The 17,530-nt window shown below is 41.5% G+C and overlaps 1 protein-coding gene across 2 annotated transcripts in view; it reads left to right on the plus strand.

The window, feature by feature from the left end:
* TTN (titin) overlaps window positions 1–17,530 on the plus strand; it is a 284,068-nt gene that overhangs the window by 233,278 nt on the left and 33,260 nt on the right. For both annotated transcript variants that reach the window (XM_058300570.1, XM_058300571.1), the window contains one exon: window positions 73–17,178. In XM_058300570.1, the coding sequence (XP_058156553.1) occupies window positions 73–17,178 (17,106 nt within the window). The remainder of the gene's footprint in view (window positions 1–72; window positions 17,179–17,530) is intronic.

Raw genomic sequence — 17,530 nt, forward strand, 5'->3', positions numbered from 1 at the left:
GAGGGCAAATTTGTAAATTATCAAAAAGTCAAACTTTTAATATACTCTTTCGTGTCTTTATTTCTGTTTCAGATCCTCCAGGACCACCTTCAAATGCACGTGTCACTGATACTACCAAGAAGTCTGCTTCTTTGGCATGGGGCAAGCCTCATTATGATGGTGGACTTGAAATTACTGGCTACATCGTAGAACACCAAAAAGTAGGAGAAGAGACCTGGATAAAAGATACAACAGGGACTGCCCTCAGGATCACTGAGTTTGTTGTCCCTGATCTTCAGACTAAAGAAAAATACAACTTTAGAATCAGTGCCATCAATGATGCAGGTGTTGGGGAGCCAGCAATGATACCAAATATCGAAATTGTAGAACGGGAAATGGCTCCTGATTTCGAACTAGATGCTGAGCTTCGAAGAACACTTGTTGTTAGAGCAGGGCTCAGTATCAGAATATTCGTGCCAATTAAAGGTCGTCCTGCTCCTGAAGTAACATGGACCAAAGATGGTATCAACCTTAAAAACCGAGCCAACATCGAAAATACGGAATCATTTACTCTTCTGATCATCCCAGAGTGTAACAGATACGACACTGGTAAATTTGTGATGACCATTGAAAACCCTGCAGGCAAGAAAAGTGGCTTTGTTAATGTCAGAGTCTTGGATACACCAGGACCTGTTCTTAACCTGAGGCCTACTGACATCACAAAGGACAGTGTCACCCTGCACTGGGACCTCCCTCTGATAGATGGGGGCTCACGTATAACAAACTATATTGTGGAGAAACGTGAAGCAACACGAAAATCTTATTCCACAGCCACTACTAAATGCCATAAATGCACATATAAAGTTACTGGCTTGACTGAAGGATGTGAGTACTTCTTCAGAGTGATGGCAGAAAATGAATATGGAATTGGCGAACCAACAGAAACAAAAGAACCTGTCAGAGCTTCTGAAGCACCATCACCACCAGAGAGTCTTAATATTATGGACATAACTAAGAGCACAGTCAGCCTAGCATGGCCTAAACCAAAGCATGATGGTGGCAGTAAGATCACTGGCTATGTGATTGAAGCCCAAAGAAAAGGCTCTGACCAGTGGACCCATATCACAACTGTGAAGGGGTTAGAATGTGTTGTTAGGAATCTAACTGAAGGGGAGGAATACACCTTCCAAGTGATGGCAGTGAACAGTGCTGGAAGAAGTGCACCTAGAGAAAGTAGACCTGTCATTGTCAAGGAGCAGACAATGCTTCCAGAATTGGATCTCCGTGGCATTTATCAGAAATTGGTCATTGCCAGAGCTGGTGACAACATCAAAGTTGAGATTCCAGTGCTTGGTCGACCAAAGCCTACAGTTACATGGAAAAAGGGAGACCAAATTCTTAAACAGACTCAGAGAGTTAATTTTGAAAATACTGCAACTTCAACCATTTTAAATATCAATGAGTGTATAAGAAGTGATAGTGGGCCCTATCCATTAACAGCAAGGAACATTGTAGGAGAGGTAGGTGATGTCATTACCATTCAAGTCCATGATATCCCAGGGCCGCCTACTGGACCAATCAAATTTGATGAAGTTTCATCTGATTTCGTAACCTTCTCCTGGGACCCACCTGAGAATGATGGAGGCGTACCAATAAGTAACTATGTAGTGGAAATGCGACAGACTGACAGTACTACATGGGTCGAATTAGCAACCACTGTTATACGCACTACCTATAAAGCCACTCGCCTTACTACTGGAGTGGAGTATCAATTCCGTGTAAAAGCTCAAAATAGATATGGAGTTGGACCTGGCATCACATCAGCATCTGTAGTTGCAAACTATCCATTTAAAGTTCCTGGGCCTCCTGGTACCCCTCAGGTAACTGCAGTTACCAAGGATTCTATGACAATTAGCTGGCACGAGCCTCTTTCTGATGGGGGAAGCCCCATTTTAGGATATCACATTGAAAGAAAAGAACGAAATGGTATTCTCTGGCAGACTGTGAGCAAAGCATTAGTGCCAGGCAATATTTTCAAATCAAGTGGGCTTACAGATGGTATTGCTTATGAATTCCGAGTGATTGCAGAAAACATGGCAGGCAAGAGCAAGCCAAGCAAACCATCTGAACCTATGTTGGCTTTGGATCCCATTGATCCACCTGGGAAACCGGTTCCTCTCAATATTACTAGACACACAGTAACACTTAAATGGGCTAAGCCTGAATATACTGGAGGCTTTAAAATTACTAGTTACATAGTTGAAAAGAGAGACCTTCCTAATGGACGGTGGCTGAAGGCCAACTTCAGCAACATTTTGGAAAATGAATTTACAGTCAGTGGCCTAACAGAAGATGCTGCATATGAATTCCGTGTGATTGCCAAAAATGCTGCTGGTGCTATTAGTCCACCATCTGAGCCATCAGATGCCATTACATGCAGGGATGACATTGAAGCACCAAGGATAATGGTGGATGTGAAATATAAGGAGACAGTTATATTAAAAGCAGGTGAAGCATTCAAGTTGGAAGCTGATGTTTCAGGTCGTCCACCTCCCACAATGGAATGGACCAAAGATGGAAAGGAGCTTGAAGGGACAGGAAAATTAGAAATAAAAATTGCAGATTTCTCTACTTATCTGATAAACAAGGATTCATCAAGAAGGGATGGTGGTGCTTTTATTCTTACAGCAACCAATCCTGGTGGTTTTGCCAAGCACATTTTCAATGTCAGAGTTCTTGATAAACCAGGTCCTCCTGAAGGACCTTTAGCTGTGTCTGAAGTGACTTCAGAAAAGTGTGTGTTGTCATGGTTACCTCCACTAGATGATGGAGGTGCCAAAATTGAGCATTATGTGGTACAAAAACGTGAAACCAGCAGGTTGGCATGGACAAACGTTGCCTCCGAAGTCCAAGTAACAAAACTAAAGGTCACTAAACTTTTGAAAGGCAATGAATACATATTCCGTGTCATGGCTGTCAATAAATATGGAGTTGGAGAGCCACTGGAATCAGAGCCTGTGCTTGCAGTAGATCCTTATGGACGCCCAGATCCACCCAAAAACCCTGAAGTTACAACTATTACTAAAGATTCAATGGTTGTCTGCTGGGGTCATCCTGACTCTGATGGCGGAAGTGAAATCATCAATTATATTGTGGAACGGCGTGATAAGGCAGGGCAACGCTGGGTGAAATGCAACAAAAGAACACTTACTGACCTAAGGTATAAAGTTTCTGGACTGACAGAAGGACATGAATATGAGTTCAGGATTATGGCTGAAAATGCTGCTGGAATTAGTGTACCAAGTTCCACCAGTCCATTTTATAAAGCTTGTGACACTGTGTTTAAGCCTGGCCCACCAGGTAATCCACGCGTTCTGGATACAAGCAGATCATCCATTTCAATTGCTTGGAATAAACCCATCTACGATGGTGGTTCAGAAATCACTGGATATATGGTTGAGATTGCTCTGCCAGAGGAAGATGAATGGCAAATTGTTACTCCACCAGCTGGGCTCAAAGCAACTTCTTATACCATCACCAACCTCATAGAGAATCAGGAATATAAAATCCGCATCTATGCCATGAATTCTGAAGGAATTGGGGAACCTGCACTTGTTCCTGGAACTCCAAAGGCTGAGGACAGGATGCTTCCTCCAGAAATTGAACTGGACGCTGACCTGCGCAAAGTTGTTACAATAAGAGCCTGTTGTACCCTGAGACTATTTGTTCCAATCAAAGGAAGACCTGCTCCTGAGGTGAAGTGGACACGGGAACATGGGGAATCTTTAGATAAAGCTAGCATTGAGTCCACAAGCTCTTACACCCTGCTTATTGTTGGAAATGTAAACAGATTTGACAGTGGCAAATACATACTAACTGTAGAAAACAGCTCAGGCAGCAAGTCTGCATTTGTCAATGTTAGAGTACTAGATACACCAGGTCCTCCACAGGACCTGAAGGTAAAGGAGATCACTAAGACATCTGTCACACTGACATGGGAGCCTCCGCTCATTGATGGAGGTTCAAAAATAAAGAATTACATTGTTGAAAAGCGGGAATCAACAAGAAAAGCTTATTCAACTGTTGTAACCAATTGTCACAAGACCTCCTGGAAGGTAGACCAGCTTCAAGAAGGCAGTAGTTATTATTTCAGAGTTCTCGCTGAAAACGAATATGGCATCGGCCTGCCTGCTGAAACCGCAGAATCTGTTAAAGCATCTGAACGACCTCTTCCTCCAGGAAAAATAACTTTGGTGGATGTCACAAGAAACAGTGTGTCACTCTCTTGGGAGAAACCAGAGCATGATGGAGGCAGCCGAATTCTAGGCTACATTGTAGAGATGCAGAGCAAAGGCAGTGACAAATGGGCCACATGTGCCACAGTCAAAGTCACAGAAGCCACTATAACTGGATTAATTCAGGGAGAAGAATACTCTTTCCGTGTTTCAGCTCAGAATGAAAAGGGCATCAGTGATCCTAGACAACTGAGTGTGCCAGTGATTGCCAAAGATCTTCTCATTCCACCAGCCTTCAAACTCCTGTTTAACACTTTCACTGTTCTGGCAGGTGAAGACCTAAAAGTTGATGTTCCATTCATTGGACGCCCTACCCCAACTGTAACCTGGCATAAAGATAACGTGCCACTGAAGCAGACAACTAGAGTAAATGCAGAGAGCACAGAAAATAATTCACTATTGACAATAAAGGAAGCCTGCCGGGAAGATGTTGGACATTATATAGTTAAACTGACCAACTCAGCTGGTGAAGCTACTGAAACCCTAAATGTTATTGTTCTGGACAAACCAGGGCCTCCAACTGGACCAGTTAAAATGGATGAGGTGACAGCTGATAGTATTACTCTTTCCTGGAATCCACCCAAGTATGATGGTGGAAGTTCTATCAATAATTACATTGTAGAGAAACGGGACACTTCCACAACCACCTGGCACATTGTGTCAGCTACTGTTGCAAGGACAACAATAAAGGCTTGCAGATTAAAGACTGGCTGTGAGTATCAGTTTAGAATTGCAGCTGAAAACAGATATGGAAAGAGTACCTATCTCACATCAGAGCCTATTATAGCCCAGTATCCATTCAAAGTTCCTGGTCCTCCTGGTACACCATTCTTAACACTTGCCTCCAAAGACAGCATGGAAGTACAGTGGAATGAGCCAGTCAATGATGGTGGCAGCAAAGTCATTGGCTATCATCTTGAACGCAAGGAAAGAAATAGCATCCTCTGGGTTAAGTTGAACAAAACACCTATTCCTCAAACCAAGTTTAAGGCAACTGGCCTTGAAGAAGGCATTGAATATGAATTTAGAGTCTCTGCAGAGAACATTGTGGGCATAGGCAAGCCAAGTAAAGTGTCAGAATGCTATGTAGCTCGTGACCCATGTGATCCACCAGGGCGGCCAGAAGCAATCATTGTCACAAGGAATTCTGTGACTCTTCAATGGAAGAAACCCACCTATGATGGTGGAAGCAAGATCACCGGTTATATTGTAGAGAAGAAAGAATTACCTGATGGCCGCTGGATGAAAGCCAGTTTTACAAATATCATTGACACTCAATTTGAAGTAACTGGCCTAGTTGAAGATCACAGATATGAGTTCCGGGTAATAGCTCGAAATGCTGCAGGAGTTTTTAGTGAGCCATCAGAAAGCACAGGAGCAATAACAGCAAGAGATGAGGTAGATCCACCACGAATAAGTATGGATCCAAAATACAAAGACACAATTGTAGTTCACGCTGGTGAGTCCTTCAAGGTTGATGCAGATATTTATGGCAAACCAATACCAACCATTCAGTGGATAAAAGGTGATCATGAGCTTTCAAACACAGCTCGATTAGAAATAAAGAGTACTGATTTTGCCACCAGTCTCAGTGTAAAGGATGCAATACGCATCGATAGTGGAAATTACATACTGAAGGCCAAAAATGTTGCAGGAGAGAGATCAGTTACTGTGAATGTCAAAGTTCTTGATAGACCAGGGCCACCTGAAGGACCTGTTGTTGTATCAGGAGTTACGGCAGAAAAATGCATGATTGCTTGGAAACCCCCACTACAGGATGGCGGCAGTGATATCATAAATTATATTGTAGAAAGGAGAGAAACCAGCCGTTTAGTTTGGACTGTGGTTGATGCCAATGTGCAAACTCTTAGCTGCAAGATTACAAAACTCCTTGAAGGCAATGAATATATTTTCCGTATAATGGCTGTAAATAAATACGGTGTTGGTGAACCTCTTGAATCTGAGCCAGTAATTGCCAAGAACCCATTTGTAGTGCCAGATGCACCAAAGGCTCCAGAAATCACAGCAGTTGCCAAGGAATCGATGATTGTTGTATGGGAAAGGCCAGCCTCTGATGGGGGCAGTGAAATTCTTGGATATGTTCTTGAAAAGCGGGATAAAGATGGCATTAGATGGACAAGATGCCATAAGCATCTGGTTGGAGAGTTGCGCTTGAGAGTAACTGGACTCATAGAAAATCACAATTATGAATTCAGAGTCTCAGCTGAGAATGCTGCTGGACTTAGTGAACCAAGCCCACCTTCTGCTTACCAAAAGGCTTGTGATCCTATTTACAAGCCAGGACCACCAAACAACCCCAAAGTTATTGATATTACCAGATCTTCAGTTTTCCTTTCTTGGAGCAAACCAATATATGATGGTGGCTGTGAAATCCAAGGATATATTGTTGAGAAGTGTGACGTGAGTGTTGGTGAATGGACAATGTGCACGCCACCAACTGGAATTAATAAAACAAATATTGAAGTAGAGAAGTTGTTGGAAAAACATGAGTACAACTTCCGTATCTGTGCTGTGAATAAAGCTGGCGTTGGAGAACATGCTGATGTCCCTGGACCTGTTATAGTTGAAGAGAAATTAGAAGCACCAGACATTGATCTTGATCTAGAACTAAGGAAAATTATAAATATAAGGGCAGGTGGCTCCTTAAGGTTATTTGTTCCGATTAAAGGTCGTCCTACACCAGAAGTTAAATGGGGGAAAATGGATGGTGAAATCCGAGATGCTGCTATAATTGATGTCACTAGTAGTTTCACCTCTCTTGTTCTTGACAATGTCAACCGATATGATAGTGGAAAATATACTCTCACATTAGAAAACAGCAGTGGAACAAAGTCTGCCTTTGTTACTGTGAGAGTCCTGGACACACCAAGTCCACCTGTTAACTTGAAAGTCACAGAAATCACCAAAGACTCAGTATCAATTACATGGGAACCTCCTTTGTTGGATGGAGGATCCAAAATTAAAAATTACATTGTTGAGAAACGTGAAGCCACAAGAAAATCTTATGCTGCTGTTGTTACAAACTGCCATAAGAGTTCTTGGAAAATAGATCAACTCCAAGAAGGTTGCAGTTATTACTTTAGAGTCACAGCTGAGAATGAGTATGGGATTGGCCTTCCTGCACATACTGCTGATCCAATTAAGGTTGCTGAAGTACCACAACCTCCAGGAAAAATAATTGTGGATGATGTCACCAGAAACAGTGTCTCCCTGAGATGGACAAAGCCTGAACATGATGGTGGAAGTAAAATCATTCAGTATATTGTGGAGATGCAAGCTAAACACAGTGATAAATGGTCAGAATGTGCTCGAGTAAAGTCCCTTGAAGCAGTCATTACCAACCTAACTCAGGGAGAAGAATATCTTTTTAGAGTTGTTGCTGTGAATGAAAAAGGGAGAAGTGATCCTAGGTCCCTTGCAGTTCCAATAGTTGCCAAGGATCTGGTCATTGAGCCAGATGTAAGACCTGCATTCAACAGTTACAGTATACAGGTTGGCCAAGATTTAAAAATAGAAGTGCCTATTTCTGGACGTCCTAAGCCAACCATTACCTGGACTAAAGATGGTCTTCCACTGAAGCAAACCACAAGAATCAATGTGACCGATTCACCAGACCTCACCGTGCTCAGTATTAAAGAAATTCACAAGGATGATGATGGACAATATGGAATCACAGTTGCCAATGTCGTTGGCCAGAAAACAGCATCCATTGAAATTATAACTCTAGATAAACCTGATCCTCCAAAAGGACCTGTCAAATTTGATGAAGTCAGTGCTGAAAGTATTACAATATCTTGGAACCCACCATTATACACAGGGGGCTGCCAAATCACCAACTACATTGTCCAAAAAAGAGATACAACCACCACGGTATGGGATGTTGTTTCTGCTACTGTTGCTAGAACTACTCTGAAAGTGACCAAACTGAAAACTGGTACAGAATATCAATTCAGAATATTTGCTGAAAACAGATATGGACAGAGCTTTGCCTTGGAGTCTGATCCAATTGTAGCTCAATATCCCTACAAAGAACCAGGCCCTCCAGGCACACCATTTGTCACTGCCATTTCCAAAGACTCCATGGTCCTACAGTGGCATGAACCAATCAATAATGGTGGAAGCCCAGTCATAGGTTACCACCTTGAGAGAAAGGAAAGAAATAGTATTTTGTGGACAAAAGTCAACAAAACTATTATTCATGACACCCAGTTTAAAGCACTTAATCTTGAAGAAGGTATTGAATATGAATTCAGAGTTTATGCAGAAAATATTGTTGGTGTAGGCAAAGCAAGCAAGAATTCTGAATGCTATGTAGCCAGAGATCCCTGTGACCCACCAGGAACCCCAGAAGCAATAATGGTTAAAAGAAATGAGATTACTTTGCAGTGGACCAAGCCTGCATATGATGGTGGAAGTATGATTACAGGCTACATTGTAGAGAAACGTGATTTGCCTGACGGTCGGTGGATGAAAGCCAGCTTCACAAATGTCATTGAAACTCAATTTACTGTATCAGGTCTTACCGAAGATCAAAGATATGAATTCAGAGTCATTGCAAAGAATGCAGCTGGTACAATAAGTAAACCCTCTGACAGTACTGGACCAATAACTGCCAAGGATGAAGTTGAACTCCCAAGAATTTCAATGGATCCAAAATTCAGAGACACTATTGTGGTAAATGCTGGAGAAACATTCAGGCTTGAGGCTGATGTCCATGGAAAGCCCCTACCTACCATTGAGTGGTTGAGAGGAGAAAAGGAAGTTGAAGAATCTGCTAGATGTGAAATAAAAAACACAGATTTCAAGGCTTTACTTATTATAAAGGATGCCATTAGAATTGATGGTGGGCAGTATATCTTAAGAGCTTCCAATGTTGCAGGGTCTAAGTCATTCCCAGTAAATGTAAAAGTATTAGATAGACCAGGACCTCCAGAAGGGCCAGTCCAGGTTACTGGAGTCACTTCTGAGAAATGCACTTTAACTTGGTCTCCACCACTTCAAGATGGTGGCAGTGACATTTCTCACTATGTTGTTGAAAAGAGAGAAACCAGCCGACTTGCCTGGACCGTTGTTGCTTCAGAAGTTGTGACCAATTCTCTGAAAATTACCAAACTCTTAGAAGGGAATGAATATGTTTTCCGTATAATGGCTGTCAACAAATACGGTGTTGGAGAACCTTTGGAATCTGCACCAGTACTTATGAAAAATCCGTTTGTGCTTCCTGGACCACCAAAAAGTTTGGAAGTCACAAACATTGCCAAGGATTCCATGACCATCTGCTGGAACCGTCCAGATAGTGATGGTGGAAGTGAAATTACTGGTTACATTGTAGAGAAAAGAGATAGAAGTGGCATTAGGTGGATAAAGTGCAATAAACATCGCATTACAGATTTGCGGCTGAGAGTCATGGGATTAACAGAAGATCATGAATATGAATTCAGAGTCTCTGCAGAAAATGCTGCAGGAGTTGGAGAACCAAGTCCAGCTACAGTGTACTATAAGGCTTGTGATCCTATATTTAAACCTGGCCCACCTACCAATGCACACATTGTAGATACCACAAAAAATTCAATTACACTTGCTTGGGGTAAACCCATCTATGATGGCGGCAGTGAGATCCTGGGATACATAGTAGAACTCTGTAAAGCTGATGAAGAAGAATGGCAAATAGTTACTCCACAGACTGGCCTGAGAGTCACTCGATTTGAAATTTCAAAACTCATTGAACACCAAGAGTATAAAATACGAGTCTGTGCCCTCAACAAAGTTGGTTTAGGTGAAGCTGCATCAGTTCCTGGTACTGTGAAACCAGAAGATAAACTTGAAGCACCTGAACTTGACCTTGATTCTGAATTAAGGAAAGGAATCATTGTAAGAGCTGGTGGGTCTGCCAGAATTCACATTCCATTTAAAGGTCGTCCAATACCTGAGATCATATGGTCTCGAGAGGAAGGTGAATTCACAGATAAAGTCCAAATTGAAAAGGGATCAAACTATACCCAACTATCAATAGAAAACTGTGACAGGAATGATGCTGGAAAATACATTCTCAAACTAGAAAACAGTAGTGGATCTAAGTCTGCTTTTGTAACTGTGAAAGTTCTTGATACTCCAGGACCACCACAGAATTTGACAGTCAAAGAAGTGAAAAAAGATTCTGTTCTTCTAGTATGGGAACCACCCCTCATTGATGGGGGTGCAAAGGTTAAAAACTATGTTATTGACAAACGTGAATCAACCAGAAAAGCATATGCTAATGTGAGCAGCAAATGCAGCAAAACAAGTCTTAAAGTTGAGAATCTTACAGAAGGAGCCATTTATTACTTTAGAGTTATGGCTGAGAATGAATTTGGAGTTGGTGTTCCAGTGGAAACTGTTGATGCTGTGAAAGCTGCAGAACCTCCTTCCCCACCTGGGAAGGTTACTCTCACTGATGTGTCCCAAACCAGTGCCTCGCTTATGTGGGAGAAACCTGAACATGATGGTGGTAGCAGAATTCTAGGGTATGTTGTTGAAATGCAGCCCAAAGGAACTGAAAAATGGAGTGTTGTGGCCGAATCCAAAGTCTGTAATGCGGTTGTTACTGGTTTGAGTTCTGGTCAAGAATATCAGTTCCGTGTAAAGGCTTACAATGAGAAAGGGAAAAGCGATCCAAGAGTGCTTGGTGTTCCTGTCATAGCCAAGGACCTGACTATACAGCCTAGTTTTAAGTTACCATTTAATACATATAGTGTCCAAGCTGGAGAAGACCTTAAAATTGAAATTCCAGTCATAGGCCGACCAAGGCCTAAAATTTCTTGGGTCAAAGATGGTGAGCCTCTTAAACAGACAACAAGAGTAAATGTTGAAGAAACAGCTACCTCAACTATTCTGCACATTAAAGAAAGTAACAAAGACGACTTTGGAAAATATGCCATAACAGCAACAAATAGTGCAGGCACAGCAACAGAAAATCTCAGCATTATAATTCTGGAAAAGCCTGGACCTCCTATTGGACCAGTTCGGTTTGATGAAGTTAGTGCAGACTTTGTCATCATATCTTGGGAACCACCAGCTTATACTGGTGGCTGTCAAGTAAGCAACTACATTGTAGAGAAGCGAGATACAACCACCACCACTTGGCATATGGTATCAGCTACTGTTGCAAGAACAACAATTAAAATAACCAAGCTCAAAACAGGCTCTGAATACCAATTTAGAATTTTTGCTGAAAACAGATATGGAAAAAGTACCTCCCTGGATTCTAAACCAATTATTGTACAATATCCATTTAAAGAACCTGGGCCACCTGGAACTCCATTTGTAACATCAATCTCAAAAGATCAAATGCTTGTACAATGGCATGAGCCAGTAAATGATGGAGGTAGCAAAGTCATTGGGTACCATCTTGAGCAGAAAGAAAAGAACAGCATTTTATGGGTCAAGTTAAATAAGACCCCCATTCAAGACACCAAGTTCAAAACAACTGGACTTGATGAAGGCCTTGAGTATGAGTTCAAAGTTTCTGCTGAAAATATTGTTGGTATTGGCAAACCTAGCAAAGTATCTGAATGCTTTGTTGCTCGTGATCCATGTGACCCACCTGGTCGCCCAGAAGCCATTGTTATTACAAGACACAATGTCACACTGAAATGGAAAAAACCTGCCTATGATGGTGGAAGCAAAATAACAGGTTATATTGTAGAAAAGAAAGATCTACCTGATGGTCGTTGGATGAAAGCCAGCTTTACCAATGTATTTGAAACTGAATTCACAGTGAGTGGACTTGTAGAAGACCAAAGATATGAATTTAGAGTAATTGCAAGAAATGCAGCTGACAACTTCAGTGAACCATCAGAAAGTACTGGTGCTATTACTGCCAGAGATGAAATTGATGCACCAAATGCCTCCCTGGATCCAAAATATAAAGATGTCATCATTGTTCATGCAGGAGAGACTTTTGTTCTTGAAGCTGATATCCGTGGCAAACCTATACCTGATATTGTTTGGTCAAAAGATGGAAAAGAGCTTGAAGAAACAGCTGCTAGGATGGAAATTAAATCTACTATTCAGAAAACAACTGTTACTGTCAAAGACTGTATACGGACTGATGGGGGACAGTATATACTGAAACTCAGCAATGTTGGTGGCACAAAGTCTATACCAATCACTGTAAAGGTACTTGACAGGCCAGGGCCTCCTGAAGGACCTCTGAAAGTTTCAGGGGTTACTGCTGAAAAATGTTACCTGGCATGGAACCCACCTTTACAAGATGGTGGTGCTAATATTTCACATTACATCCTTGAAAAGAGAGAGACAAGCAGACTCTCCTGGACCCAGGTTTCAACTGAGGTACAGGCCCTTAACTACAAAGTCACTAAACTTCTCCCTGGTAATGAGTACATTTTCCGTGTCATGGCTGTGAATAAATATGGAACTGGAGAGGCCCTAGAATCTGAGCCTGTTATAGCATGTAATCCTTATAAGCTACCAGGTCCTCCTTCAACACCTGAAGTCTCCGCAATCACCAAAGATTCTATGGTAGTAACATGGGCACGTCCAGTGGATGATGGAGGTGCTGAAATTGAAGGCTATATTCTTGAAAAACGAGATAAAGAAGGCATTAGATGGACAAAGTGCAACAAGAAAACACTAACAGATCTTCGATTCAGGGTAACTGGCCTTACTGAAGGCCATTCCTATGAATTCAGAGTTGCTGCTGAGAATGCAGCTGGTGTGGGTGAACCTAGTGAACCATCTGTTTTCTATCGAGCATGTGATGCCTTGTATCCACCAGGTCCACCAAGCAATCCAAAAGTGACAGACACTTCCAGATCTTCTGTATCCCTGGCATGGAATAAGCCAGTTTATGATGGTGGTGCACCTGTAAAAGGCTATATTGTTGAAGTTAAAGAAGCCACTGCTGATGACTGGACAACTTGCACTCCCCCAACAGGGTTACAAGGAAAGCAGTTCACAGTGACTAAGCTTAAAGAAAATACTGAATATAACTTCCGTATTTGTGCCATCAATTCAGAAGGTGTAGGTGAGCCTGCAACTATACCTGGTTCAGTCATAGCTCAGGAAAGGGTAGAGCCACCAGAAATAGAACTTGATGCTGATCTCAGAAAGGTGGTCATTCTGCGTGCAAGTGCTACTTTACGCTTATTTGTCACCATCAAAGGTAGACCAGAACCTGAAGTTAAATGGGAAAAGGCTGAAGGTATTCTCACTGAGAGGGCCCAGATTGAGGTGACTAGCTCATATACAATGTTGGTGATTGATAATGTTACCAGATTTGACAGTGGTCGGTATAATCTGACATTAGAAAATAACAGTGGCTCCAAAACAGCCTTTGTTAATGTCAGAGTTCTTGACTCACCAAGTGCCCCTCTGAATTTGACTGTAAGAGAAGTGAAGAAAGATTCAGTGACATTGTCTTGGGAACCACCACTTATTGATGGCGGAGCTAAGATTACAAACTATATTGTTGAAAAACGAGAAACTACAAGAAAAGCATATGCTACTGTTACAAACAATTGCACTAAGAATACTTTTAAAATTGAAAATCTACAAGAAGGATGTTCTTACTACTTCCGAGTCTTGGCTTGCAATGAATATGGGATTGGTTTGCCAGCTGAAACAAGTGAACCTGTTAAAGTATCTGAACCACCCCTCCCACCTGGGAGAGTAACTCTTGTTGATGTGACCCGTAATACTGCTACAATTAAGTGGGAGAAACCAGAAAGTGATGGCGGCAGCAAAATTACTGGTTATGTAGTTGAAATGCAGACTAAAGGGAGTGAAAAATGGAGCACTTGCACACAAGTTAAGACTCTAGAAGCAACTATATCTGGCCTAACTGCAGGAGAAGAGTATATCTTCAGGGTAGCTGCAGTTAATGAAAAAGGAAAAAGTGATCCAAGACAACTTGGAGTGCCAGTAATTGCGAGAGATATTGAAATAAAGCCTTCAGTTGAGCTTCCTTTCAATACTTTCAATGTAAAGGCTGGAGACCAACTTAAGATTGATGTTCCTTTTAAAGGAAGACCTCAAGCTACTGTAAACTGGAAAAAGGATGGTCAGACTCTTAAAGAGACAACCAGAGTCAATGTTTCTTCTTCAAAGACTGTAACATCACTGTCTATTAAGGATGCTTCAAGGGAAGATGTTGGAAATTATGAATTATGTGTTTCAAACAGTGCTGGATCTACAACAGCATCTATTACCGTAATTGTCCTTGATAAACCAGGACCTCCAGGTCCTATACATATTGATGAAGTTAGTTGCGACAATGTAACCATTTCTTGGAATCCTCCAGAATATGATGGTGGCTGCCAAATTAGCAATTACATCGTTGAGAAGAGAGAAACCACTTCTACAACATGGCAAGTAGTTTCACAGGCAGTTGCAAGAACATCCATTAAAATAGTTCGTCTTATAACAGGAAGTGAATATCAGTTCCGTGTCTGTGCAGAAAACCGTTATGGAAAGAGCTCCTACATTGAATCTTCAGCTGTGGTTGCAGAGTATCCATTCAGTCCCCCAGGTCCTCCTGGTACTCCTAAAGTTGTGCATGCCACAAAATCTACCATGATTGTAAGCTGGCAAGTACCAGTTAATGATGGAGGAAGTCAGGTAATTGGCTATCATCTTGAGTATAAAGAAAGAAGCAGCATTCTTTGGTCAAAAGCAAATAAAATCCTCATTGCCGACACTCAAATGAAAGTCACTGGCCTTGATGAAGGACTGATGTATGAGTATCGTGTATATGCTGAGAATATTGCTGGAATTGGTAAATGCAGTAAATCTTGTGAGCCAGTCCCTGCAAGAGATCCCTGTGATCCTCCTGGACAACCTGAAGTCACAAATATCACAAGAAAATCAGTGTCACTCAAATGGTCGAAACCACATTATGATGGAGGAGCTAAAATCACAGGCTACATTATTGAACGTAGAGAACTACCAGATGGCCGATGGCTGAAATGCAATTTTACTAACGTACCAGAGACATACTTTGAAGTAACTGAACTTACTGAAGACCAGCGTTATGAATTCCGAGTTTTTGCAAGGAATGCTGCTGACTCAGTTAGTGAACCATCTGAATCCACTGGACCTATTACAGTTAAAGATGATATTGAGGCTCCAAGAATTATGATGGATGTCAAGTTCCGAGATGTCATTGTCGTCAAAGCTGGAGAAGTCCTTAAGATAAATGCAGACTTTGCAGGGCGACCTCTGCCAATAATTTCCTGGGCCAAGGATGGTATAGAAATTGAAGAAAGAGCAAGAACAGAAATTGTCTCAACGGACTCTAATACTTTGTTAACAGTTAAAGACTGTATAAGACGAGACACTGGACAGTATGTACTAACAGTGAAGAATGTTGCAGGGACACGGTCTGTGGCAGTTAATTGCAAGGTCCTTGATAAGCCTGGCCCACCAGCTGGACCACTTGAAATAAGTGGCCTCACTTCTGAGAAATGCTCTCTTTCCTGGGGACGTCCCCAAGAAGATGGTGGTGCAGATATCGACTATTACATTGTAGAAAAACGTGAAACAAGCCATCTTGCATGGACAATATGTGAAGGAGAGTTAAGGACAACTTTCTGTAAAGTAACCAAGTTACTCAAAGGCAATGAATACATATTTAGAGTAACTGGTGTTAATAAATATGGTGTTGGTGAGTCCCTGGAGAGTGTGGCTATAAAGGCACTAGATCCATTTACAGTTCCAACTCCACCCACATCTTTAGAAATAACATCTGTGACCAAAGAGTTCATGACACTGTGCTGGTCAAGACCTGAGAGTGACGGAGGCAGTGATATCTCTGGATACATAATTGAAAGGCGAGAGAAAAACAGTCTACGATGGGTGCGTGTAAACAAAAAACCAGTTTATGATCTGAGAGTGAAATCAACAGGACTTCGGGAAGGATGTGAATATGAATATCGGGTTTATGCAGAAAATGCTGCTGGCCTAAGCCTTCCAAGTGAAACCTCTCCCTTGATTCGGGCAGAAGATCCAGTATTCTTACCATCGCCTCCATCCAAACCCAAAATTGTGGACTCGGGCAAGACAAATATAACTGTCAGCTGGGTTAAGCCCTTATTTGATGGTGGGGCTCCAATAACTGGATACTCTGTAGAATACAAAAAATCTGATGAAACTGACTGGACAACTGCTATTCAGAGCTTAAGAGGCACAGAATATACAGTAAGTGGACTCACAACAGGAGCTGAATATGTTTTCAGAGTGAAATCTGTCAATAAGGTTGGTGCTAGTGATCCCAGTGATAACTCTGATCCCCAAATAGCAAAGGAAAGAGAAGAAGAACCTGTATTTGATCTTGACAGTGACATGAGGAAGACTTTGACTGTCAAGGCCGGAGCCTCATTCACCATGACTGTGCCCTTCCGAGGAAGACCAGTACCCAGTGTTTTGTGGAGTAAGCCAGACACTGACCTCCGCACTAGAGCTTATATTGATTCCACAGACTCTCGTACATCACTTACTATTGAAAATGCCAACAGAAATGATTCTGGAAAATACACATTAACAATTCAGAATATTTTGAGTGCCACTTCACTGACTTTAGTTGTCAAAGTTTTAGATTCCCCTGGTCCTCCGGCCAATATTACTGTACAAGATGTAACCAAAGACTCTGCAATGTTATCCTGGGATGTTCCTGAAAACGATGGTGGAGCACCAGTGAAGAATTACCACATAGAAAAACGTGAGGCCAGTAAGAAAGCCTGGGTCTCTGTGACCAACAATTGTAATCGCCTCTCCTACAAAGTTACCAACTTACAAGAAGGAGCTATTTACTACTTCAGAGTCTCCGGAGAAAATGAATTTGGTGTTGGGGTCCCAGCTGAAACAAAGGAAGGAGTGAAAATTACAGGTATGTTTTAAGAATGAAGAAAATCCACATATCAATATTAACTTTGATAAAGCAATGTGAATCACTCTAATTAGTAATTTTATATTTAATTTTAAATGCATGGTTCACAACCAAAAATATTCATACTCTAGCACAAAATGAAATCTCAAAGTTTTTCACTGCTAAAAATAAATAACATAGAAATTTGCATAGCTAGAATTGGATAATATATATTGAATTTAAGTATAATTGAATTTGACCGTGTATCAATGTGCAGAAACTGTATGAAGAAGTCTCTTACAGGAGTGTTCAAATTGTTCTTCCTTTTCATACCCATGATGGATTTGGAGTAAATTATTTCATTTAATGTCAT

This window comes from Dasypus novemcinctus, chromosome 7 (genome assembly GCF_030445035.2).
Source record: "Dasypus novemcinctus isolate mDasNov1 chromosome 7, mDasNov1.1.hap2, whole genome shotgun sequence".
Classification (NCBI taxonomy): domain Eukaryota; kingdom Metazoa; phylum Chordata; class Mammalia; order Cingulata; family Dasypodidae; genus Dasypus; species Dasypus novemcinctus.